Source organism: Perna viridis, chromosome 13, assembly GCF_037379345.1.
Source record: "Perna viridis isolate PV_CMFRI_1.1 ecotype Kerala chromosome 13, ASM3737934v1, whole genome shotgun sequence".
Lineage (NCBI taxonomy): Eukaryota > Metazoa > Mollusca > Bivalvia > Mytilida > Mytilidae > Perna > Perna viridis.
In genome coordinates this window covers 4365798-4391173 of record NC_142457.1, presented here as the reverse complement: position 1 = coordinate 4391173, position 25376 = coordinate 4365798, and the positions used below count along the sequence as shown (strand labels likewise).

The 25376-nt window shown below is 31.8% G+C and overlaps 1 protein-coding gene across 4 annotated transcripts; it reads right to left on the bottom strand.

Annotated features, from left to right (window-relative positions):
• Nucleotides 1-380: 380 nt before the first annotated feature.
• LOC148599310 (NEDD8 ultimate buster 1-like) lies at nt 381-25376 on the bottom strand. 4 transcript variants are annotated; one of them, XM_088557444.1, is made up of 18 exons: nt 25264-25359; nt 22181-22259; nt 20307-20438; nt 19661-19828; nt 16827-16997; nt 16437-16560; nt 15379-15455; nt 14468-14574; nt 12545-12654; nt 11739-11815; nt 10905-11012; nt 9819-9870; nt 8934-9034; nt 8442-8530; nt 7639-7744; nt 6577-6660; nt 5501-5669; nt 381-4843 (listed from the first exon to the last, which is right to left on the bottom strand). In XM_088557444.1, the coding sequence occupies exons 3-18, from the start codon at nt 20430-20432 to the stop codon at nt 4650-4652; spliced, it is 1863 nt and encodes a 620-aa protein (XP_088413570.1). In that variant the 5' UTR covers nt 20433-20438; nt 22181-22259; nt 25264-25359; the 3' UTR covers nt 381-4649. The 4 variants fall into 4 exon arrangements, with proteins under 4 accessions (XP_088413570.1, XP_088413568.1, XP_088413571.1 ...); XM_088557442.1 differs by lacking the exon at nt 22181-22259 and having other exon boundaries at nt 25264-25376; XM_088557445.1 differs by lacking the exon at nt 22181-22259 and having other exon boundaries at nt 25283-25344.

Below are 25376 nucleotides of genomic sequence, written 5' to 3'. Positions count from 1 at the left end.
GTGTCTATCAATTGAACATATCACAATAGAGGAATGCCTCATATTACTATCTAATAAACAAATCGTTTATTTACATTTACTAATATAGGAAACATATTGCAATTGATTTTTTAATCAAATAAACGAATCGGACTAATTTCATTGTTCCCGGGGGAAAAGTGGGTACTGTGCAGTAAAAAATAATATCAATGTCCTGGACCCTAGACCGCTAATTTGAAACACTGAAATAAGTACTATTTATTACACACATTGACACCTTTCTTTACATTTACAAGGAGAATGGATATGGTGAGTATGTTTCAGGGACAACAACTCGACCGGGATAAAAAAAAAAAAAAGGCAGTTCAAGGGTATAAACAATGCATAATAAACAATATGCATATGGTAAATAAATTTTTATTATTGCCAATTCTTAAATGTAAAAACTTACATGCTCAAAAGGTTTGCAAAATTTTATCCACTATATGCTCCAGAGATTTTTTCCAATTATTTTCTATCAATTATTCCATTCATTCAATGCATGTAGTATCGAACAACACTCTATTCTACTTCCTGTAAAGATGCATCAATTTCTAAGAGCATGGTCTCAGCATGAAAATAAGAAACAAAGATGATCTACACAATGTAGCAAACAGAATAAAATGGATTACAAATAAACACTGAAGACAAAAAAAAAAAAACAAGATGTGGCACAAAAACCTAGAGCATTAACAAAATGAACTCCCACAAAAGAACAACAAAGAGTAATCAGGAATTAAAATCACTGTATACATTTTTGACCCAAAATCTGCAAATACTGTATACATTTGGCCCCTATATATACACAATTAAATTCTATGTAACCCTAACTGGTTCCTAGTAAATCAAATATCTAAATTATTTCCTCTGGAAAATTGAGTTATAAACCAAATTGAATCAAATATTTTATTCATTACCAATTATATAGCTTGCCTTATAGACCAGCATTGTTTTCATATTAACATAAACAAATTTGTTTTCCGTATTGAACCCTTATTTGGCTTGGCAGGGTCATGACAGGAAAAACAAACAATATACTTATTTTGGCCTGATTTGTTTTTATGATACCTATTTAGCATCCACATCATTTATACAGACCAACAATGTAACTACATGTATAATAACTCAAATTTGAACTGATAGATCATATGCGAATTAAAATTTAAGTACCAATGGAGCATCCTTTTCTGTCATCTTGCAAAATCATAGATATATATATTTTTTCTATAAACTAATGATGCTTGAAATGATGTAAAACAATATATTTAAAATATCTGAAATGATTTTTGACATAAAAATTTGAGTGGTAAAATTAAAAACATTATTTTTTAAAGAGCCTATTTCAAGGGGAGATAATTTGTTGGAAAATGTTTTATTGAAATGTATAGGGAATTTCAGTGATTATCCCCAAATTTCTGTTTTTAAATATGAAAGAATGTTAGTTAAGTGTTCTTTATATAAAGTTATAAGAAATTTTATCTACCAATTTTTTAGAAGTTTGCAAAATATTGAAAATTCCCTACAGAATCCACATAAAATGTAAAATATTGGCTTTAATAAGGCTAAATTATCTCCAAATCAATTTTTCGGTGACCTATAATTTTTACATTAAAATTCTTAAGTATGTTCATTAAGGGTCATCTTTGAGAAAAAATAAGAAAATTCATCTACTAGAAATATTATACACAGTCAAAATTATTTCACATGATTTTCACCTGAATTGAGCAAATAAACTTTGTAACAGAGTTCATGTGAAATTCGAGTGAATCAAACCTTCACATGAATTGTTCACATGAAGTTCATGTTAAGTGAATTTCATGTAAATTTCATGTGAAGCTCGATTTACATGAATTTCATGTGAAAAATATTAGCCTGTGAAGGTATGATCTACTTTAAAATCACTTTATACATACTAGAACACAACAAATTTACAATTTTTGAAATTTTTATTCAACCAACAATCATAAAAAAGTTACAATTCAACATTTGTAAACAATATCATGCACTAATCATTTTAGTTGTTAAATTCATTAAAGTATCCAATTTATTTATTCTGGTCAAAGGTCAAGGTAAGTAAAGATATTTTGAATGGTTTTTCAGCTAATTTAGTAACTAAATAAATGTTTGCATAACACAAAGTTACAGAATAGAAACGAAATCTTGAAGTAGCTGTGAATACATAGCCCTGAAGCTTGCTTTTTTAAGGAGGTACCCTAGGGTAAGGGAAATAACTCATTCAATCAGAGATATGTTTGTATCATATTCAATTTCACCAAAGACTTTAAAGCTTTCCTTTGAAACAGAATGAAATCAGTCCATGTTACTTTGATGCTTACATAAGATTGATGTAAAGTTGTGAAAACAGACATTACAATGATTTGTAACAGTTATGTCCCTTACTCTAGGTCTACCTCCTTAATATCTGGATTATTTTAATGGTTGCAAAAAAAAATAAATTAAAATGTAAAAGGTGACCTTTACAAATATGTATTTGCAGCTAATCTTACAGATGCCTTTGTAGTTGCATTCAAAGAGTGGTCCTTATCTGCATAATACAATTCCAACAAAATTATACCAATATTGATCATTTTAAATGATTAAAAATGAATTTCCAACTTTTTGTGTGCAAGCCTTAGGGCTAAACTGTGTAATGTTGAATCTCATAGTTAGATTATAACCGGGTTAAAAAAAAAATTACCTATGTGAGTTAAATCATAGCATAATTACAATCTTACTCTAAATAAAAACTGAAATGGGCAATAAAACAAAAGAAGTAATACAGAAATGTCAGTTTTGACCTGGACTATGTGGACAGAAATACAGACACATCAGTTTTGACATGGACTACGTGGACAGAAATACCAACACGTCAGTTTTGACATGGACTATGTGGACAGAAACACAGACACATCAGTTTTGACCTGGACTATGTGGACAGAAACGTCAATTTTGACCTGGACTATGTGGACAGAAGCGTCAGTTATGACCTGGACTATGTGGACAGAAACACAGACACGTCAGTTTTGACATGGACTATGTGGACAGAAATACAGAAATGTCAGTTTTGACATGGACTATGTGGACAGAAACACAGAAACGTCAGTTTTGACATGGACTATGTGGACAGAAAATATTACAGTGATCTCATTAGGGCAAAATGTGGATTATGTTCCGTCAAAACGTTCAAAACTGACTTTATTCTGTGTATTGGTCACAGTTGATTCAACAATACAATAACATTGGGAATCGCCAATACCTTCGCAGCAGTAACATGAGAACATTGGGAATCGCCAATACCATCGCAGCAGTAACATGAGACAGTAAGAACAATGGAAAAAAAATATTACCTGTAAACCTTAAAAAAATACCCTCCAAAAAAAGAAAAAGAGAAAAAACTATGCCTACTACAATGCCTACAAAATTTATTTCATAGCATATAATAAGTACCAGAAAAATTACTCCTACAACTCAATAGGTTTGAATTTCTGTCTTTCAGACTCCAAAAGGATTGAACTAAGTCAGAAAATAACTTGCCAGACACGTCTAGCATTGTAGGAGTATAGAAAAATATATAACTGCAAGTAGGAAGCATTTAAAAGCATCTACATTGTCAATTAAATACATGGTAAAAAATCCCAGAGATGGATCTTCAAAACTTATCAGTCTGAATCAAATAATCAAACATGATATGCTCATTCTTAATGTTTGGATGTACCATACTTAAAATAAAAAGGTTCTTGAAGCGCAGCTAGATATTCCCGCAAAGGTCAATCTCTGAATAGATGGGGCAAATATAGACAGCTTGATACAGCTCTGAGTTTTGATTGTGCTTAAATATTTGACACTAAATATATAAAAATTGAATAGGAGCGTACAAAAAAATGAAAGTTTCATGGAAATTCCTTGAAGCATTTATTGTTCAATTATGGGAACTCCACAAATTTTTATGAAATAGTCCAAAAACTCAAAAAAGAAAAATGAGAGTTTTACAACAATTGGAAACTAGCATGAATAGCAATAGTTTTACTCCAAACTTTTATGAAAAATGAGTGCATTCAACACTGAGTTAAGAGTCCAAAAACTGTGAAATCCCCCTTTTTTGATTAACAAAGTCCCATTATTCAAAATGTTTAAATAAAAAACTTACAAATAGTGAATTACATCAATATGAATAATAAATTCACCAAAGATTCATTTCCATAGCAACAAAGGTTTTTGAGTTGTAGTTCAAAAACAGAAAATCATCCCATTTTGGTACAAATAAAGTCCCAAAACTTGGAAATTTATTGAAATTAAAAAAGGGGCTCAAAACAATTCACTGATGTTTCACAATATTGGTGGTAGTATTTTTTAGTTATTGTGCAAAGTGTGATGAATAGAGGGATGGACTGATGGACAGACACTGGTATACCATAATACAGTCCATCTAGACTGGCCAGCATGTGATGACCAGTACCAGTATTTTTATAAGATTGTACCACAAGATTCAAATCTTTAATGAAAAATGCTTCATGTGCAAAAACTAACCATAGATATGACAAACAAATCAAAAATCTAATGCCCCTCAATTTTATTGGTGAGGCATAAAAATGCCTGATTTTATGACCTCCATTCTATAAGGTCAAAGGTTACTACAAACTTTCAATTAATGTTTTATATTCCTTAAGAAACTGTTCCTCTTCATTCAATGTAAGATCAAGGTAATCCTCTTCATCCTCAGGTAGGTCAGACACAAGGTCTTTTAACACCTCTTTTTCTTCTTTCTTTCTCTTTTTCTCTTCTTCTTTACTTACCCCAGATGGTCCTGCTGTTTCAGGTGAACTGTCTGAAAGTTGAAGCAGATTTAGCGATGAAAAACAACTGTAAATGAATTGTTATTAAGTTTTAAATTTTTAATCATTTTAACCATAATTTGCCAATGTAAAGATTTGAATTTAATTTTTGAGAAAATAAAGCTATTTTTTAGAACAAAAGATTAAAACATAAAATCCAGGTTATTTCCCTTTGTTGATCTATATTCCTACCTATTTTTACCTTTAATGTATTTTGTATGCCTTACTATCAAATGTTATTTCCTAAGTGTCCTGGGATCTTGAATTAGGGGTAAGAAATTGAGGCTTATATATCCCTGTCCCTCCTCAGGTAGACTCCATGTTAAAATTAAATAATTTATTTGCTTTCTGATTGGTTGGCTCTCTTTCAGCAAACCAGGTTATTTCGTATAAACTAGTTTGGAACTATGACATAATTAACATTTGTTGGTCCTCGATTCAAATAATTCTAAACATAACAGTGTTTTGATTACAAATCAATTATTGATAATTGGACTGCTATCCTTAGAGAATCAAATTATAAAAAATGTTTCTAAATTGTCAGCTAACACTTTTTATAAACTGCTTTATAAGTGTAAACTGCTGCAAACCAGGTTATTTTGTATAACCTGTTAAAACAATAGATTCATTCCTTAAATGTAATTACTCACCACTACTAGAACCTGATTCTGAACTCCCTCCTGAGCTAGACTCAGTGTTAGAACTAAATGTAATTACTCCACCGTTACGAATCAGATCATCAATAGCTCTTTGTATACTTCCTGCATGTTTCTTCAAAGCTTCTCTAGCCATCTCAGGATCAAAACCCAAGCTGTATACCTATATCAATGAAAAACCCAAGCTGTATACCTGTATCAATGAAAAACCCAAGTTGTACACCTGTATCAATGAAAAACCCAAGCTGTATACCTGTATCAATGAAAAACCCAACCTGCATACCTGTATCAATGAAAAACCCAACCTGTACACCTGAATCAATGAATAATTATTTATTCCATCCAATACTAGATTCCATGAGCTTATCCTTACTCAGTATATAATCGGAACACAAACCCTGATACATACTTATTGTTTCCTAACCTTAATACCCATTTACATGATGTAAACAATACACCGATCAAAAGAGAAATTATGGATAATATTGAGAGTAATCTAGGGAACCAAAATTGAACTACGCTGAATGTATTATGTATGAAAACCAAAAAAATCATTCCCAGAATCCATCACTAGAAACACAGTGAGCAATGCTCACTAACTTGATACCCCCCACTCCCCCATCTGAAAAGATGCACCTTTTGACCCTGATATTGATTTGAATCAAATTCTAAATAACAGGTGCACAATAAGAACATGTACAATTGTAATAAAGATTCTGTGAAGGTTTTATTTAATTCCATTCAATGGAAAAGAAGGAGTAATGGATAAATGATGAGTCCCCCATGTCCCTATATGCACATATGACAAAATCTAAGTTTTGCTAAGTAAAACCCCAAAGTTGATTTGCAACAAAATCGAAAATAAGCGGTGCACAATGGGAACTTGTAATAAAGGTTCTGTGAAAGTTTCATTCAATTCCATTCTGCATTTTGGGAAGAGTAGCGGATAAGAGATGGGTACCCTTGTTAAACAGAAGGATGGATTATTGGACAGAAGGGCGGACGGATGGACGAACACCCCATTCACTATGTATCCCCACTCTGCAAGTAGAGGTTATAATGAGCATTACCTGAGCTAACATTTCATCAGTAATTTCCACATGTTTCTTCCCAGGATCTGGTAAGGATAGCAATTCTGGATGTTTTTCTAACACCTGAAATAGAATTTATCTATTCAATCAAGCCTTCAACAAAAGTGCTACTAAAATTGCATCAGTTGTCACACAGCAAGCAATGATTATAGGAATGATATTACAATTCAAGTCAGAAAGCCTGAATGATGTTAATTGCAAAAGTTGTCTAAACCAAACTTTTTTACTTTAAACTTGGTCTGGTTTAGACAAATATTTAAGTTTCCATGATTATAAAGTACATCAAATTTATAAAGGGACTTTTACAAGTGTCTAGTTTATACAGGTTTTCAGATTATTCACAGTTTGGTTTTAACAGGTTTTTAGACTTCACAGTTTGGTTTTAACAGGTTTTTAAACTATTCAGTTTGGTTTGAACAGGTTATTATATTATTTAGGGTTTGGTTTTAACAGGTTTTTAGATTATTCACAGTATGGTTTTAACAGTGTTTCAGATTATTCAGGGTTTGGTTTTAACAGGTTATTAGATTATTTAGGGTTTGGTTTTAACAGGTTTTTAGATTATTCAGTTTGGTTTTGACATGTTTTTAGACTATTCACAGTTTGGTTTTAACAGGTTTTTAAACTATTCAGTTTGGTTTTAACAGGTTTTTAAACTATTCACAGTTTGGTTTGAACAGGTTATTATATTATTTAGGGTTTGGTTTGAACAGGTTTTCAGATTATTCACAGTATGGTTTTAACAGTGTTTCAAATTATTCAGGGTTTGGTTTTAACAGGTTATTAGATTATTTAGCGTTTGGTTTTAACAGGTTTTTAGATTATTCACAGTTTGGTTTTAACAGGTTTTTAGACTATTCACAGTTTGGTTTAACAGGTTTTCAGATTATTCACAGTTTGGTTTTAACAGGTTTTCAGATTATTCAGGGTTTGGTTTTTACAGGTTTTTAGATTATTCAGTTTGGTTTTAACAGGTTTTTTGACTATTCACAGTTTGGTTTTCACAGGTTTTTAGATCATTCAGGGTTTTACTGTATTTACCTCTAAAGCCTGACCAACATCATTATTAGCCTGTCTCAAGGCTTCAGCTGCTGCCCCTCCACTGAACCCCATGTTGGTTAACATCTCATAACTATTCACATTCACCCTTAAATATAAGAAAATATCACATCAATGGTGGTGTGTGATTGCAGACATAAATTCAAAAAGTATCTCAGATAAATTTTCGTCACCTTGAATATAAATGTTGTTAAAACTGTTAACACATATTTTCAAATATTACCTTTAAAACTATATGTACCATATTGATTTTCTCCCATGAAATAAATCTATTTTCAAAATCATTTTCACTAAAATTTTTCCCAACCCATCATACTATATAATTGTTTATGCAATAACCTATTCAGAATCAGGAAATTTGATTGAACTTCAATTGTGTTGAAACCAGAAATATATCTGTAATTATTTACTTGTCACCATTAGCTGTCAGTCCAAGGTCTACCTATTTTCTGAAATGACTTACATGTCACCATTAGCTGTCAGTCCAACGTCTACCTATTTTCTGAAATGACTTGCATGTCACCACTAGCTGTCAGTCCAAGGTCTACCTATTTTCTGAAATGACTTACATGTCACCATTAGCTTAAGTCCACGTCTTCCTATTTTCTGAAATGATTTACATGTCACCATTAGCTGTCAGTCCAAGGTCTATCTACATGTATGTTATGAAATGACTTACATGTCACCATTAGCTGTAATTCCAAGGTCTACCTATATTCTGAAATGACTTACATGTCACCATAGCATGTAATTCAAAATTCTTTATATGTTATGAATTTACTTACTTGTCGCCATTAGCTGTCAGTCCAAGATCTTTCTGTATTTTCTTCTGTCTTCTTTCTTCTCTTACTCTCTTAGATATTTCTTTTTTCTCCTGGGATCAAAAACAAGTCAAATCTATAGGTATTATCATGCTGGAGTAAGAAACTGGGATCAAAAACAAGTCAAACCTATAGGTATTATCATACTGGAGTAGGAAACTGGGATCAAAAACAAGTCAAATCCATAGGTATTATCATGCTGGAGTAAGAAATCTATCATATACAGATACATGTAAGTGAATAGCAAAATGTTGTGATGTTCTAATAATTTAAAAATGATTCAATTTTCTTCTCTTGTTTTCACCATTACATATTTTTATTATACTACTTGATTATTGGATGCCACATACTGTATAAACAAAATAGATATAAAATGTTGCCAGTTTCTGTACTTTTTCCAAATAAAGAATTGAATGGAATAAAGGTGGTAAAAGTGTCTCCAGTTTGTCTACAAACCTCTCTTCTCTGCATTATGTGCTGAACTGCCTGATCAGGATTGCCTGCAGCTGCTCTCAGACCGAGGCGAGCCTCTCTTTCATTAAATCCCATTGTCATTACTGAAATATATATTGTATAACTGTAAACATATTTTTCATGTTCTAGTATATTAATTCCATTTCACTACTATTTATTTGTGACAAAACCTGTTTTTCATGAATTCCATAATGAAGGGACACATTCTTGACAATAATTTTCACAATTTTTTTTCTTGCTCACTAAATTAGCAAAAATAAATTTGTTTACAGTATAATCCATACTTATGGAATCAAAAGGAAAATACATACAGTATAATCCATACTCATGGAATCAAAAGTACAAAAGGAAGATACATACAGTATAATCCATACTCATGGAATCAAAAGTACAAAAGGAAGATACATACAGTATAATCCATACTCATGGAATCAAAAATACAAAAGGAAGGTACATACAGTATAATCCATACTCATGGAATCAAAAGTACAAAAGAAAGATACATACACATACCATTTACATTTCATTGAAGAAAACTATGGTACTTTAAAGAAGCCCTTCCAGCACAAAGTCTTTAACCAAAACTTTCTACAGAAAACATGGAGGACAAGGCAAATGCTGTTATTCTTTTCACCTCAAGTACAGTAATTGCAGATTTTTTTTTAGGTCTAAGGAAGAATAAAGTGAAAGTAGGAAAGTGGAGATTTTAAAAAAAATTTACATATACAATTGATTTATCAAAATACTTTTGGTAGCTGGTATCGCTGCTTGGTGATTTTCCATTTTTTTCCTAACAAATTTTCATAAATTTCTACCCTTATGAATACACTTTGCTAAAGTTTGAACAAAAACATTATGTTAATATACCTTGAGTAAGTTTCTCTGGATCCACTATAAGATGTTGGAGTTCAAATTCAGCCTGTAAATATTAACAATTGTTTTACTTTCAATGTTCAGTAAATATTACATTTTAATGCTAATTTTGCTGTGGACAAATGAAAGCAAAAAATGTATCCACGAAAAATATAATCTCAAAAATATAAAACATTTATCTTTTTTTAAAAACCTAAAAAAAATACCTGCAAACATATTTATTCCAATAATCAAGGATTATTAGCAAGCATGGAAAATAATGTGATCTCAGTAAAATTTATAAGTGAAAAAGAACAAAACGAAATGTGGTTACTGTATCCCGCATAATTTTCACTGCTATTTATTTTTACAATTTTCGTGGTAAAAGCTATAACACGAAAATAAAACTGTTATGAATATTTTTCTGAGGAACTTATACTTTAATTTTTGAAAAGGAAGCAAACTTAAAATGGTGTGAAAGAAGATTTATCACAGAAACCATGCAAAACAAGATGGTACAACAATTTTCCAGTTTACACTATAGAACATGAATGCCCCAGCCAGTACATGACCTGAAACAATCCATGCAACTATAACTGCAATCGGTCATCAATCACCAATCAGTTTCCAATCAGTTGTTGATTCTTCAAACTGACCAGTAAAACCAGTGATTGCATTAAGTGACCATTGAACAGTAAATATTTATTACGGATTCTGTTGTTTCGTTAGTAAATTTTTACACATATTTACTAAATGCAAAAAATTTAAACATCAATTAACTATTTTTATTTTATATTTGTTTTACTTTTTGCAAAACTCAATATGTAGATTTAATATCTAAAATTTAAGATAAATGTAATACATGTAATACATGTATGGTATTATATTGATTTTGTTCCAAAAGAAATTCTGAAATTTACATGAACAATCATCCGCAATTTTATATAATAAAACTACGATCAGATCGGTTATTGATACATCAGTGATCATTCAGTCATTGATCCGTCAATTAATTGCAGATTCATTTAGGGACTGTAGCAGGATGTTTTTGTGTCGCTGAGGGTATTTTCCATCATTAAATTGCTTTACACAGATCCCTACCCTTGAGAGTAGTCCCCTGGCATCCTCCAATCTGTGCTGATGGAAGGCTACAATCCCCTGTAGTAGGTGTAGTCTCATAAATAGTGCTAGCTCAGTACCTGATCCTCCCTGCAAGAAACAATGATTGATTGATTGATTAATTAATAGTGGTTAAATTTCCTACGGCAAATATTCTGTGCATTTCAGGATGAGAAAATTTCCTTTATTTATACTTGTATAATATTACCATGTAAATTCCTAGCTTACAAATTTCAGATGGAAGGTGATTCATGCATATCAAAAGCCCACTGAATTCACAGTCGCTGGATGTAAGATCTACACTTCATTCTACTTTCTGTCCAGATTGTAAAGATCCTCAGGTTTTTCACTTTAAATAATGCTTTCAAAAACAAGGCAGATGAAATCTGATTGGCTAATCAGAAAGGTCATCAGAACAGAAAGTAGAATGGCATGTTGTTAGATCCAGTGACTGAATGGTATAACTGATAGGTCTTATCTGAATTGGTTTATACAGGTTTCAATGGATAGCCAACTATTTCCAAATGTGTTTGGTCTGAAACTTTCATTTAATGTCATTTCTTAACATGAGCCCACTTTTATTATTAAGTATATGTATGTTTGTCTCTTTACAGTAAATAAATTAATTTATATCAAAGGATAGAGTTGTCCTTCCCTTGATTGATTTAAACTTTCTGTCATTTAAAGTTTAAATCTTCTTGACATTAGCCCAATTAAATACCTTGGGCAGTCCTTTGGGTATTGGTCATTTAATCAAGGGAAAACCAATGTTATAAACTGAAGTTTTATAATTTTACTTGCTGTAAAATCATTTACCTTTACAGCATTTAGCCTTTCAAAATTAGAACCGTAGCTTCTGATAAAACAGTCCTCACTCATCTTCAGTCTTTTATCTACAATTGTAATAATGCATAAAATAATCTACATGGAGGAACTAAATTCATTGTACCATCATGTCAAACTGGTTCCCTGGCTGTCTGGGTTTCCTTCTCTGAAAGATGAGTACCAATTTTATATTTTATGGAAAAAATTCAGCCTGTAGATATTAGAATTTGTGGATTTGATAACTCTATTATTCATATGAGACCCTTGGTACCCTACAAAGAATAATATTTCACAGTGTCTTATCATCATTGGTTATTTTCATTTTAAAATATTTTTTAGGGTGGGGTTGATTTTATCTTGCAACTCAGTAAAAGCCCTATTCTGTGATCATTGTCAATTCAGCATTTCCCCCCGTCTCTTTGTTTTACTATTAAGAGTCTACATTGAAGCTCCAGACCAGTAATTTTGACTTAACTATACATGTATGTTTCTACATACAATATTTAGCCTTACTGAGATGTGCTATTGTAAAGTAGTTATCTATAACCTCAAATGATAATTATCAAGAATTAAACCCCAAAAATTTAAATCATTTTTGTATTCATTGAGCATTATGTATTTTGGCACACACATCTTCCTATTTTTTTTTACAAAAAGATTTTTAGCTATTAAATTGGTCAAAATTTAAAGCGTAAAAAGTGAGAACAGACTACAAGTACAGATCCTTGCCTCATATGCCAAATAATGGTACCTAATTCATTTTTCAATTTATTAATTTCTTATAAAATGAGCAATACCTGCATCAGGTAAATCTTCTACATTTTTCAGACACAGGTAACACCAGACAATGTCCAGACACAGAACAGCATAGTTATCAACAGCATTCAGGATGTCAGATCTACACTTACTGCAAATAATTCATCAAAATTCTTGAAAAATCAAAACAATTCTTGTAATATTATGTTAGGTTTCTTATTATGACATCAAAAATGCATTTCCTACAAATTAAATTAAGAAAAGAAAAAAATTTATAATAGAGAATATATAAATCTTGATGGGAAAGCTTTACCATATTCTTCTGTGTATTCTGTGTAAACCTTAAGACAGGTTGGTACTCCCAGTATTATGTATTTTACATTCCACAATACACGTAGGTGAAGTAAATTAGGAGTCCCAAGGGTCCAGAAATTTTGACAGCCCATGCCGGACATTTTATCAAACTTCAGCTGACGTTTTTGTCAGTCTTATTACATGCTCAGATTGAAAATATACTTTGTATGTAGTTATATTAAGATAAATATTGGAAATTGTGTTTTTTCATCACATACTCTGTCTTTTACAAAATATCAGAGCGAGTGAATGAGTTTGGTTTCAACCACACAAGGACGTTCCAACATTTAAACAAAACATCGTATCTCTTGGAGTTTTTCATCACATAGACAAACAGCCAAAAACTTCCGAATGATGAAAAAAGTGTTGATTATTCATAAAAGAAAATTGAACACATTTTGTCTGTTGATTTAAATGGTCTGTTGACTTCTGTACTAAAACAATTCAATCGACGAATTAATAATTACAAACTACATGTATGACAGATTTGAAGTTCCATGTGCTTTCGTTACCTCTGAAAGATCGGCGGGAAAATGGTGGACTTGTCAATTTATTTTCTTAATTAATAAATGTATGAAGTTTCTCTGAGTTACTTCAATTAATTTGTATAGGTAAGGGGGCTGCACATGTACCGTTAATTATCCAATCAACTAATCAGTTACAGGTAAATCACAGTCACAGGTGGCTGCACATCGGCTAAAACTGACAAATACCTGTCAATTAATTTCCAATAAACAATTAGAAGGCTGGTAGACAGGATGTTTATACACTAATAAAACCATGCAGACTGTAATTTATGAGGGTTGACAATTTTTTATGTGCGATATTAGTAAATTTTGTTAGTCAATTGCAAAATCTGTCAGTCAATGACCGGCATTTTTGATGGCTTCCGGATCCATGATTAGGACGACATGTTTTGAGAGATTAATTGAAAAGCTTATCATGGTTTTTATTCAAACTATGAAATGCAAGGCTCTTAGAAGACTAATGTACTCTCCTTCATTTATCTTTGAAGTTTTGTGGATTATAAAGAATTGGAATCAATGTGACATTCAAAGTAGGTGTTAATGTTAAAATATTTTAAACAGTGATTATAGATTCAGAGAAGTTAAAAGTTTAAATTGGCTAACAACAAGCTAAATGTTCTCATAAGGGGAACAAATAGCCAACCATTCGTTGAATAGTCCTTTTTCATATTCCTGACTTTGACTTCATTTTTAAAAGATTATAAGCAAAAAGAAGTAACTTTCTCCATTCTGGTAATCTGACAGACTTGATTACTGTAAAAATTAGAGCAATGGACAGCAGTACACTATAAATTAAATTATTCAATTTATTAGACCCACGGTTAGTACTTGGATACTTTAAAGTTGCTTATTTCAAATCATTCATGCACTTACCAAGGTGAACATAGTTTAAGTTTCCATGTAAAATGTGTTTTCCCTTTCCCCAATGAGACCACCAACCTGGTTGTCGTGTGTTAGTGGGTTACGTCCCTGTGAAGAACTTGCTAAAAAGGCTTGCATTCCGTAAATATGAAAAAGTACTGTTACAAAATTTTCTACCTACCTACTATTTTTCAAGACATTTTTTGACAAGAAAACATTTACCTGAATTCTTTATCAGCCTCTAATAATAGTAACAAAGCCTGGGCAATCTCTTTCCTCTTCAGAACAACCCTTCCCTTCTCATGTAAAGTCATTGCAAGAGTCAAAGCCTGTAAAATTGAATTCATTATACATTATATATTTAGAAATCCTGTAATTAATTAAACAACTACCACACTTGACCTAAGGACAAGCTCATATAAATATTGTATAAGAATGTACCACAAACGCACAATTTGTCTTCTAACTTTCAATCTTGGAGGTCATCTATAGTCAAAAAATTTTTTGCCACCAACTTGTTTTTAGTTCTACTACTATCATGGAAATGCCAGGTCAATAATTAATTAATGCTGGTTTTGGCCTTCAAAAATTTTATGTCTCCATCTAAGGGGTATAACTGCTAAAATATTCAGTGGATCAGAAATTCCTCATACTATACACAACTAAAGATTAGGTTGTCTCTACTTACAAAGTTTCATAAATTTGGTGCTGTAGTTTCTAAAGGGTTGCACTTTCAAAAGTGTGACAGACAGATGGACAGAACAAGAACAATGTCTTCCCACCAAGGTGGTGGATCAGTGATTAGAGGGGGCCATGCGTTTTTTTTTTTTATCACATTCCTGCCAATAATGTCCCTTTAAAATCAGAAATATTTACAAAGAATGTTAAAGAATGGCCCAATAAAATTCAGAAGATCATCAGAAATGGCCCATTCTTTAATTTTTAACCCCAATCACTGGTGGATACATACTTTTTGTATTGAAAATTAATAAACTTGAAAGTACTGCATAGTTTTGTATTATCCAAGTCTAATCTGACATTAGCCATGGAATCAAAATACTCCCAAACATAATATTTCTCTAACATTAATTAATTTTCCTAGAGTACAAACACAAAGTTTACTTCTGACCTACCCTCTTTTCTTCCTTTGGAAGTTGTAGGGGTCTTCCTGACTGGTCTGCAATCTGGATCTCAAAATCATCATCCTCTTCTGAGAAAATCATAAAAATTTATGTTTTAACAATAAAATTGATTTGCAATACACAAAATTAGTTGATAACTATCAATGGATTGTCAATGGCTCATTTACAATCATTTCCTTAAGTTTTTGTGGTTCCTGTTGTGGCTCTTTTTATTCCACATCTTTGTTATTCAATTAACTTCCAATTATAGGATATTGTAAATTTGGAAATCCACTACACTAACATGCAAGTCAGGAAATATCCAGGAAAATAATTCCAGAGAAAAAGTTTCATTGTTTAATTTTTAACCAATGAAGATGTCTGAGCACAAAACTTATACCCACACAAAATGTATGACCAAGCAAGTTTGAGAAAATAATAAACCAAAAACATTTCCATGTTTGCATTATAGTTATTCTTCATTTCTATAGATTCTTCACTACATGACATATTCTGTCTTCAGACTTTGAAACTGTTTAAGACTTAAGATAAAATACCACTATTCTGGGAACCAGTTGCCTACACATACAAGAAAGGAGTTCAGAATGACACAAAGTAGTCCCAGTGTATTGCACCCTATCATTCTCACAGTTAAGTAGAGGTATACAACCTTGGTACCATCTGAAAGCTGAATGAATCAGCAGCAGTGATTTCTGCATCTGTCTAATTTCACTTTACCATTCTTTCTTAGAAGGCAATATATTGATATTTTTATGAGAGTTACAGTAAAGGGTACTGCTTGGTTGGTTGTCTTATGGACATTTTGGTTCACTATTATATGATGCAAGTGGTAAAATACATGGGATGAGTGCATTGCCATCTTTTAAAACTACAAAACAAAGATTTCATAAATTTTGGACTTAGTCGTTCCATATACATGTACTAACTTGGCTTGTTTTTGTATCAGAAAATAATTATTCTTTGGGAATGACTTTTGTATATTTCCTAAAACTTATAGTTTCTCTAACCATTATCTCCCCTGTTGCCCAGTAACAAAACCATACTTGTACCTGCTTTAGATGATAACAACTCAGCTGCTTTTCTTGTTGACATTAACTTTGTTATCTCCCCTTGTTGCCGGGCAGCTTCTGCTTCGGTAACTGATAGACACAACACTAAAATTTGGGAATTGTTCTGGGAAAGGGAAAGATAAAATAAATTATTCTTGAATGATCTTGTATATTGTCATGGATATATAATATTCAGAGGGTTAACTAAATTTCACTACTTCAACCTGATTTACTTCAAGTTGTGTTATCTTTATAAAAAAAATGCATGTGTGGTTCTATTCACAATGATTCAGTTTACAAGTCTTACAAAAAAAAATGCTATACACAAGGACAAAATTGTAACACTGGAGAAAATACTGCCAAAATTTGAGTACGTGTACATGTATATACCTTAACATTTTGTTCCTTCAGAGGTTTTTCATTCACAATAACTTTCCCATTACAGATTATCTTAAGCTGATCTGGCAAAGTACCAATTCTCTCTGCTAGCATCTGACGGAGTTCTTCCCCTTTACAATCAAGAGAAACTTCTATGGAGGATGAAGGGGTTCTAATCTCGTCCTTCAATATATAAAACATTTAACAAATAATAACAATGGTAGGTGTCTTAGCTAGAACATTTCAGAAGATCAGCAAAATCCTTGGATAAAGGGAACTTAAGCTTGCCTCATCAGAATCATAACAGAACACTTATACAATCTGTGTAAAATAATGATAATGCCATCATCACTTGAGTATTTCTCAGTTAATGTAAGCATTTCAATGTAATTAGAAATTAACTACAGAGGTTTTAAGATAAATAAAATATTTATGACTTCAGAAGGGAACATCAGAAGGAAGAGGGGCAGTGTATCCTTCTCATCAATTAGCATGTACACTACCATTACTGGTTTTAAACAAGAATAAAACTTATTCATGTTAATATAAAGTTACATGTAGGCTGTGTCTATTGTATTCAATTAATATTTGACTTTATGATAACTTCAATGCTAGGTAGTTATATTGCTGATGTCTCAATCAACGGAAATCTGCAGAATCTCCTATAACTCATGCTGCGCCTTTTAAGTTCAAACAATTACTTCCTTGACAGAGAATCAACAAACAGGATGTCAATGATGCAACATCCCTATTAGTAGTTAAGGCTATAGAAATCTTCAGCTACATTGTAGTTCAAAAATCTTATGTAAACAAGAGGCTCACAGGAGCCTGAATCGCCCACATAGTTGAATTTTGCCTTTCAAAGGCAATAAATTTAACAAGAAGTTGCCCAACAATTTTGATTCCAGAAGTCTTTGGTAGGGTCGGCTTATCATAAGGATCATTTCAATTATTGAACGTTTCTTTTAATCTATAATAGTTTTTGAGATATTGACTGAAAACTGTCATTTTTCCCCTTTCAAGGGCAATAACTCTTACAAGGAGTCATCTGACAACTTTTATCCCTGAAAACTTTTGTAGTCCTAATAATAGGGATCATTTCAGCAATTGAAAGAATTTGGCTAAACCTAACAGTTTCGGAGATACATGTATATGCGAAAAACTACATTTAGTAACAGCTGCCATGTTTTTTGACGGATCAAAATCCCCACATCAGTTCTATGCAGGATACCCCGAGGAACATTCATACCAAGGTTGGTTTCAATTGGTCAAGTAGTGTCAGAGGAGAAGATTTTTGAAAGAAATAACATTAAAAATAGCAAAAATCATTGAAAAAGGGCAACAACTCCAACATGGCTAAATGGATTAAAGCCAAACATTGACCACAGATGGATCTCATCATGCTGAACACTTTTACCCATGTCAGAATTTAGCTAAACCTAACGGTTTTGGAGATACATGTGAAAAACATGTGAAAAACTACTGTCTGACCCCTATGTTTTATTTTTAGTAATGGCGGCCATGTTTTTCAACGAATCAAAAATCCCCACGTCAGTTCTATGCAGGATACCCCAAGGAACATTTATACCAAGTTTGGTTCTAATCAGTCAAGTATTTTCAGAGGAGAAAAGTTTTGTATAATTGTTAACCAAGACGACGACAGACAACAACGGATGCCGAGTGATGGCAATAGCTCACACAGCCTTTTGCCAGGTGACCTAAAAACACTGCATAAAATCACAAAGGGACTCTCTAGAGATAATCTTTTCCCTTTCCATTTATGGGTGTTTTTTTTTCTCTTTTGATTCTAAAATTTGTGTTGTTTGTATACACTTTTGTTTGCCTCTGTATATCTGGTAAAATCATAACAGAATATAGAGGAGATTTTTAAGAAATATAATTGGGTTTGCCACTTCCATTATTAATGAAATATATCAATTGATGAAAACTATGAAATGATTGCACAAATGCGAGCAGGGAATTATGCTATTAATATACCTGGCAGGGACAGAAATTAGCAGTTGCCCAGTAGCCCATCGCTACTAGATTTTGAGCTGGGCTACCAAACTTTTGGGTAAAATTCAGTATATCCTAATGTTTACTCCTGTGATCTCCTTTATTTTTTTTATTGTGTCATGCCATGTTAAATAAAAAATAGGTTCCACTCCTTAAGGAAAAACTGATGTTACTCCTGCGATTGTTGTTTATCAGATTTTTTTTGTTTTGCTTTGAATGCCTTCTTGTCAGCATTTCAGCAATATTAAAATAATACCAATTAGATGTACCATTCAGTCACTGTACATATGGTCTAATGACACTACATTCTACTTTCTGTGCAGATAATTTTTTCAGAACTCTCATGTTTTTCTCTTACAACAATGCTTTCACAATCACTAAAACTAAAATATGACTGGCTGATGAGCATGACGAATAATGAAGTGCTAACAACATGAAATGATTAAATGGAACAGTTTAGATTGATTTCATAAAAATCTCTCAACAAAAAATTCCACACAAATACAAAAAATATACCAGCATGTCTGAAATTATACAATTAATAAAACACTGGGTTTAAAGCATGACTAATAATAAGGCTAAGAAAAAATATCTGTGTTTCCAATAACATGCTCTAAAAAAAGCTAGGGTTGGTAGGCAAACAAAACTTTTTGGGTTTCTTTTTTTTTTATATTTTCCAAAGTTTTTGACTGATTTGTGTTGCAGACTCATTCAGACTTTAACAGTGCTTGTCAAAAAATTGCCCAAAATACTTCAGGGTAGGCACATAAATTTAGGGTCGGTAGGATTGGTGAAAACACAGGATATTTTTTTTAGGTCTATCAACCTACTTTAGACTTCTGTCCAGATACTTTAACTTTAATTGTAGCCAGTCCAGATTCCTGAAATTTGGTTCTCTCTTGAAGTTTCTGTAGAGCATGGAGTCTTAATGACTCTAGAATTTCCAAAACTGTTTCAGATGACAGCTTTAGTTCTGATGAAAATCTAGCCACCAAGTCCTACACAAAATAAAAGAACATAAGTGAAATGGAAACATGAAATGTAAAATAGGCCACCATGTGGTTTTCAATATCAGCAGTGAGGACACTCTGTGAAAATCATTTCCATCCAAACATTTATTGCTACATGTACTTAACTAACCATTCAGCAAATTCTGAAGGATATTGATCATATGCAAAACATGTTGTAATTTTTCCCATGTACATACATGTACAATGTACATGTATTTGAAATTAATTGTAATTGTAATTGGAATGCATTACATGTATGCATGAACACTCTGCTAATCAAGTTTTATATAACACCTACATGTACATATGTAATGAGATGTGTTTTGTCAGTACATGTATGTCTTTGATAATTCAAACTAATGGGCAGAACGCTGAGTGCTGCCTTTATAAACTAGAAAGAGTATCTATAGATGACATTTTGATGTTCACATTGGTTATTCTTGAAAGTGAACATACATATATGTACCTGTGGCATTTCTCCTTTCTCACCATTTTCTGCAGTGTAAGGAGGCAACCATAGTTTTATCTTCTCTACATTTAACTTTTCTCTCACTGATTTTTGGTTCAACTCTTTAGCATAGTTTTCAGCCATTATTTACTGAAAAGATATTGTTACACAATCTATCAATAAAAATCATGTACATAGTACATATCCTGTTTATTACAAATACAATGAACATTGTACTTTTATCTAAAAAAACAATATTGGGAAGTTTCAATGACAAAGTTTTATAGATACAATGTACTATCCAGAGATTAGTGCTAGTCCAATTCCCAGGACCCTCAATTTTTATAGCAGGACCACTGACATGATCGAAAGTTTCTTTACCTAAGTGTACAAATGTAGGTCCTGGACTTATCAATCATGTATTTTACGAAACTTTTACTCTTATCGCTTTCTTCTGGTGAACCTTTCATTAAGGATGCAATAAAGGTAGAGGACATAGTTTCACAAACCTCTGCTGAAATTTGATAAAATGTCCGACATAGACTGTCAAAATTTCCCGACCCTTGTTTCACATGTAAGTCCCATTGATTTTTTAAGGATTCATGTACATGTATATGGAAGTCTAATGAGTGCTTTTTGAAAGTGTAGTCTTGACATTTCACTCTTTTAAGCATACTTGATCTCAAGTCTACCAATGTATAGTGCATTCCTATTATATCATGGGTCCCACTGTAAATGGTGCACATCTTAAGTATTTTGTTTTGCTCTATGACCCAAGTGTTCACTTCAAAACCTTTCAAGTTTTTCTAAGAAACAGGAATTTTAAATACAGGACCAAATCAACAGATTTTTCGTCTCATCCTGTGAAACAAATTCATGCCAAAAGCAAATTAGAACAAAATGTCTTACAGATTGCCGATATTTTGTTTTCAGAAATGAGCTATGATATAAAGATTTTCATTGTGGAATAAAATGTTTGTTTGGTGAGCAGATTGGTGAGAATTGCTTCTGTCTTGATAATGGTGAGACATGCTCTCTGACTAGTATACATTGTACATGTATGATAGAAGTAATTTCAGAGAATTCTTTGGGGGATACAATGTAGTTAATGTGATGGAATGGGAACATTTTTAGTACAAATGTAAATACATGTAAATTCACCTCAATCACCTTTTGACAAGGAATTACTGTTAAAGGTGTTGCATCAAAAAAGTAAGTTCAATGCAAGAAAGGCAGCGGCTCCTAGTCATCTTGGCCATAGAACATTTGGGCCATAGTACTTATCGGCCATAGTCCATTTGGACCATGGTTTTCAATATGAGAGTAATTTAATTTGTTAAAAAAAAGTTGCATTTGATTCATCATTGAATATATTAATCATTATCAACATACATGTATGCTTCTCTTGTCGTAAAACAGTTTTATTTGAGTAAAGAAATATTGTTTTGCCTTAAATATAGACTTTCGAAGTGAAAGAAAATACACGAATAACATAAAATAAGTACTGATGACATACAAACTGCAAATCTCTAAGAATGATTTGCATCATGAAAATACCTACAGAAAGATGTAGCAATGGACAGGTACATGTATATAATGCTGAAATGGATAAGACTTGGTACTTTTTGTATTTGAGTGTTGTATCAGATCATAATTAATACATCATTAACCCCCTTAAATTTGATATAAAGACATGATGTCATCACTAAATTATAACCAATGTCATCAACTAAAAAGACAACTTTTGCATTTGGCAACAACTCCATACAAGTTAAAACTCTTTGAAAGATTTATTTTTAAAAATGGTTTTATTGGCTCTAGAGATGCACAGATTAGAAGCAAATGCTCACCGTCTTCCACATCCACACAGTTACATAAAGGACAATACTCACAGTGCATTCTCATCCTCATAGTTCAAGGAAGCTTGCCTTCCAATTTTTACATTACAATGTTGATAGATAATTATATGATCTGAAGGTAATTGAATAAACAGGTAATTATTAAAAGGCTCCATTATCAAATTACTTACTTGATTATCATTACTACCTAGAAATATTTAACTGTAATAAAATGCAATTATAGTTCTATGCTAGAAACTACAAATAACAACATTCATTGAAAAAAAAAAATAACTAATAATGTTTTAACAAAAGTCGCCTTCTTGAAACTTACATGTACATAGAAAATTTCGAAAATTTAGATATAAAATAACCAGGAAAAAAACTATACATTTTATCAGGGACTTTATATTTAATATACACTCCCTGTTTATATACATAAATGTATGCTGAACATTGTGGAATTTTTTAAAAGCACATTAGAGAGAATCCAGTTATCAATAAATCGAATAATTTATTCAGTTTTCTTAATACGATCTTTGCTTTAAGTTTTTTTACAGAAAAAAAAATGTGTTGCAGTTTATTGATACAATTAATTTTTCTGCCGTCTAATGCCACAGAGGGGCATACTTTTTAAAGGAGGCAGACCTTGGGTAAGGGACATAACTCATGAAATCAGTGATATGTTTGTATCATATTCAATTTCACCAAAGACTCTCAAGCTTCTGTTTGAAGTAGAATGAAATTAATCCAAGTTAATTAGATGCTTACATATGATTGATGTAAAATACTGAATACAAACGTTCCTATGATTTTTAAGATTTATGTCCCTTACTCTAGGTCTACCTCCTTAATATCGTTTGATGTTTTAGTCCCTTCCGCTCGCAGCGCATGTTGCCTAGGTTGTAACATGCAGTTTTCATGTAACACAACCAAATGACAAGGTGAATAATGGATCAGCATTTAGGAATCATTTTTATGTTATATGAAAGAAAAATAATTCTAAGGCCAAATTATTAAGAAGAATCTTTATTGTATCAGAATAAACAAACCAAGAAATGCTATACATAATCAATCATAAAGTGTGGAATAATAACTGCAGAAAGCAAAATAGCCTGTAATTCAGGTATACTGTAAATAGTTATAAAAGTTGAGTACATGGCTTGGGTAATTGTTTAAGTTGTTTTATAAATTATCTTTGTTATTTAAACTTTCTTAAATATAAACTGGTGTTTTCTCCCTCAGTAGTTTTTAACATTTATTTAAGAATCATGCAAAATGTGATACATGGTTGGAAAGCCTACATATTTTTATTTTTGATATTTTGTTTAAAATGCTTTTGTGAACAGAAAATAACATTCAGTTTTTCATATAACCTGTGTTCTTAGGAGATAAAAATTATATAGAATGCACTGCATATTTCAAAATTAAGGCAGATAACTCTGAAAATGACACTCAAATGTATAGTAGAGTCTATTGGATTTTCAATGTTAATTATCTCCTAAGAGCACGCAGATTTGAATGAATAATTACATATTTCATAGTATAGACCCATAAAACAACTTAATTACAAAAATAAAAATATGTAGCTTTTTTGAGGTGTATCACATTTTTCAGATTTTGCATGATTCTTACTAATACAGCTATTTATGTTTATCAACTACTTAACATTTTTTCTACTTATGTAAATTACTCTTTTTGAAATCAAATACTGTTAAAGTACTATTTTTCATGGTTTTCGTGGGAAGGCTAAACCACAGAATTAGGTTCTCATCGAAAAGTAGAATCCCTTTGGTGTGTATACTGAAAACCTCAAAACCACGAATTCTAGAATCCACAAACTTGTGTTTCATCCCTAATCCACAAAAATTTGTATCCATGAATTATAATACTTTCACAGTATTATTACTTTTTTTTTTATAAATTTACCACAGTCATCTTTTTCTTTTTCTTAATTTAAATACAAATTTATGTAATATTTGTAACTGTATACAATATTTTAAAAATGTATGGATGAAATATACTGTGGCCAAGAAAAACTGCCTTAACATGCACCAGCAATATATACATTGGACAGATACAAATATTTTCAAAATAAGTATTTCCCCTATGTTGCCTAATGAAATTCTATTTTTAGCACAATTTCAACTGTTCTTTTGGGATTCATACTGAGTGAATCACAAATTTATGTCATCATTTCATAGTTATATTTAGTATTGGTCTCTGAAGAGTTCATTGATAGCATAAAGGATGTTTTCAAGACCATTATCATTGAGGACATGCAACTACAAATGGGAGTGACACCTGTGTATTGACCAAATTACCCACATTGATTTAATTATTTACACTTAAGTTTGATGTACATCAATAAATGATAATTAACTTTTTATGTCATTTTGATACAAAGTTAACTAGAAGTAAAGGAATTTCCCTGGCAGAAATTCTGTACCTGCATCTGAACTTGAATGACTTTGACGGTGTGCATTAAAGTCACGCTTGAGTGTTCAAGAGATTGACAATTACTCCATGTGCCCAATAAGTGTAAAAGGTAAATTAGGTGATTGTTTAACAAAATTTGACACCTGTTGAAAGTTGTAATTTGCTTGGGGTAATAAAACTGTCACTTTCGCAACTTGAACCAATGTTGGGCTAATAGCTCTTACTGGTTTTTGTATATGTACTTTCAAAGATTTCAGTCGACGAAATGAGACCAGATTATTTTCGTCAATCTGAAAGTCTTTCATCAATGACGAAAATGACAAGCACTAGAAAAATCACTACATAATGGCAGAATGAGAGAAATAATTGTGTGAAGAACTGTCACAAGCCCAGCGGTATCCAATTGTGCATTCAAGACGCAGAGGGCTGGTTTTTTTTCTGGGTCAAGAAAACTATGTACCTTAAATAAACAACATAAATACAATAATATAAACATTTTGCGAATAGGAACCAACTTTCAAGGTTCTCGTGATTTGATCAAACCATAAATCTTCACCTCAGTCTCAGACTCAGTCCTGAATTTGACTCAGTGGATTAGGATGTTTACGTTTAAATTGCAAAAGTAACATTACTTTGTTACGACATTAAGGTATAAAAATTATAAAACGCCATTGACATCAACCACTTAAAGAAATCACCTTCCAATCTCTTACATACAGAACTGCGAAATCATCACAACAATTTTAGATATGACAATTCTTGTCTTCGCCGAAAATTCGTGTCATTGTTTTGATCAGGGGAACCGAGGTTT

Coding starts and splice junctions, on each gene's coding strand:
- LOC148599310 (XM_088557442.1), bottom strand. CDS start 20,432: ATGGCTGAAAACTATGCTAAAGAGTTGAACCAAAAATCAGTGAGAGAA. Junction 16,998..19,660: donor TATCTGGACAGAAGTCTAAA/GTAGGTTGATAG, acceptor TATATATTGAAG/GACGAGATTAGAACCCCTTC. Junction 11,013..11,738: donor AAAGGCTAAATGCTGTAAAG/GTAAATGATTTT, acceptor TGTTTCTTGCAG/GGAGGATCAGGTACTGAGCT.